This window comes from Gavialis gangeticus, unplaced genomic scaffold, assembly GCF_001723915.1.
Source record: "Gavialis gangeticus isolate Ggan-Ray unplaced genomic scaffold, GavGan_comp1, whole genome shotgun sequence".
Classification (NCBI taxonomy): Eukaryota; Metazoa; Chordata; order Crocodylia; family Gavialidae; genus Gavialis; species Gavialis gangeticus.
In genome coordinates this window covers 8,966,013-8,968,068 of record NW_017728964.1, presented here as the reverse complement: position 1 = coordinate 8,968,068, position 2,056 = coordinate 8,966,013, and the positions used below count along the sequence as shown (strand labels likewise).

Below are 2,056 nucleotides of genomic sequence, written 5' to 3'. Positions count from 1 at the left end.
TGAGACCTGATTCGCAGTCAGTATTTGAACCATACAGCTTTTTTTTCATTTGGTTCACTTGGTCTGTACCCTTCGTAATTTTTATATACCTGTATCATCCTTCTCCTTTCAAAACTGAGGAGTCCTTGCCTTTTTAGTTGTTGCTGGTATGGCAACTGCTCCAGGCCCCTGGTCATTTTGATTGCCCTTCTCTGTACCTTATTTCAAGTAAGGCTGTAGTGAACAAAATGTTACTACTAAATGAAAATTGGGTGACACTTTTGTTCTCTTACACTGTGCACTATTAGTTTTGGTACCTATGTATGGCATTTTGAGATTTTTTTTTGCCTGTTGTTCTCATGCTTAGGTTCTATAATAACAGTTTAATAGTTCATGTATAAAACCCAATCTTTGTTACATCATTGATTAGTTATTTTGAAAGTAAACCCCATTTTGGGGATAGTTCCAGTTTATCTCATAATGGACTACAGGAAATTTAGAGACACAGATGGCAAGCTACACCTGTTAAATTGCAGATTTGTTAGGGTGATTTATACTTGTATTTCAAATTCTAAAATTATGAGTTTTTCTGATATTTTCTAGATCTCTCTGCTTGTATGTAGAATGGAGAGGAGATGATTGCAGATCATTTGCCCTAGATCTTTTATTTACTTTTCATTTAATCAGAGTAAAGTGTTGCCTTGCTAGTTATGCAAAAAATCAGTTTCACACGTTATTGATAAATAAGTTGCTTACATATTTGTTTTATTTTTCAGATGTACTTTCAGGTTTCCCAGCACAAACATCAAGATAACATTCACAGCTCTGTCCAATGAAAAGAGAGAAAAACAGGAGGCCCCAGAGTCCCCAGTGAAACCCGTGCAACCCCAGATCTCTCCCTTAACAATAAACATTCCAGACAACATGGCTCACCTGATCAGCCCTCTCCCTTCTCCCACAGGAACTATCAGGTATTTAAACCCTGCAAATTGCATGTAGGGTAATAGATGGGTTATAGAATTAGTATGAATTTGTAGTTTGCATAATGTTGCTTGGCTTATGTAATGATACTTATGTCGGAGTGCCAAATAGTGTAAAATCAACCGTTTCGTATTCTCAGTGGCTTTGTATTCAGTTAAATACGCAAGTCAGGTCTTTGTTAGCAACAGAACTAAAATTAGCAAAAGCAGGAAAATTCATTTAAAGTTGTACTTGGAACATACTTTTGTTTCACATGCTCTAAAACTGAAAATAGTGGGTAAGTCTGCATTTCGCATTTGCTGATGCATCTGGGTATACTAGGTGACATAAGAATGATCAATCTTAAGTTTCTAGCTTTGTTTTTATTATTCATATGCTTGTAATGCTTTAATTTAGACTTTGTTTCCATGGCTAATACTATTTTTAAACAGCTCTCTGAAATCCAGTATCTTCTGTTTTCTGCTGTAAGTGTTATCAGCAGAAAAATACATTATGTTAGCATAGGGGTGGGCAAAATGCAGCTCGTGGGCCAGATGCGACCTGCCAGGTCATTCTATCCAGCCCGCAGGGCCCCTAAAAAATTTAGAGAATTAATATTATTCTGCCCCTGCCTGCCTGTCATGAGACCCTCAATGGCTTGCCAAAACTCAATAAGTGGCCCTCTGCCTGAGATAATTGCTCGCCCTTGTCTTAGCAGTTTAGCGATACTTGCTTTGGAGGGTGGTGATTTCTCACTTCCACCAAAAAAAAAAAAAAAAAAAAATCTGGTATTGATTTATGGCTTCCAGGAGTCAACCATGTTTCTTCTTTAAAGTGTCTCAGTACAATATCTGTAATCAGAATAAGTTTAGTATTGAAACATATAGAATCATAGAAAGTTAGGGTTGGAAGGGACCTCAGGAGGTCATCTAGTCCAACCCCCTACTCAAAGCAGGACCACCCTCAACTAGATCATCCCAGCCAAAGCTTTGTCTAGCTGGGTTTTGAAAACCTCCAAGGATAGAGCTTCTACCACCTCTCTGGGTAACCTGTTCCAGTGTTTTACTACCCTCCTAGTGAGAAAATTCTTCCTAATATCTAACCTAAACTTCCCTTG

The 2,056-nt window shown here is 37.8% G+C and overlaps 1 protein-coding gene across 2 annotated transcripts in view; it reads left to right on the top strand.

Moving 5' to 3' along the window:
* The window catches only part of FOXK2 (forkhead box K2), a 111,605-nt gene that overhangs the window by 87,485 nt on the left and 22,064 nt on the right, over positions 1–2,056 (top strand). For both annotated transcript variants that reach the window (XM_019502596.1, XM_019502604.1), the window contains exon 4: positions 756–950. In XM_019502596.1, the coding sequence (XP_019358141.1) occupies positions 756–950 (195 nt within the window). The remainder of the gene's footprint in view (positions 1–755; positions 951–2,056) is intronic.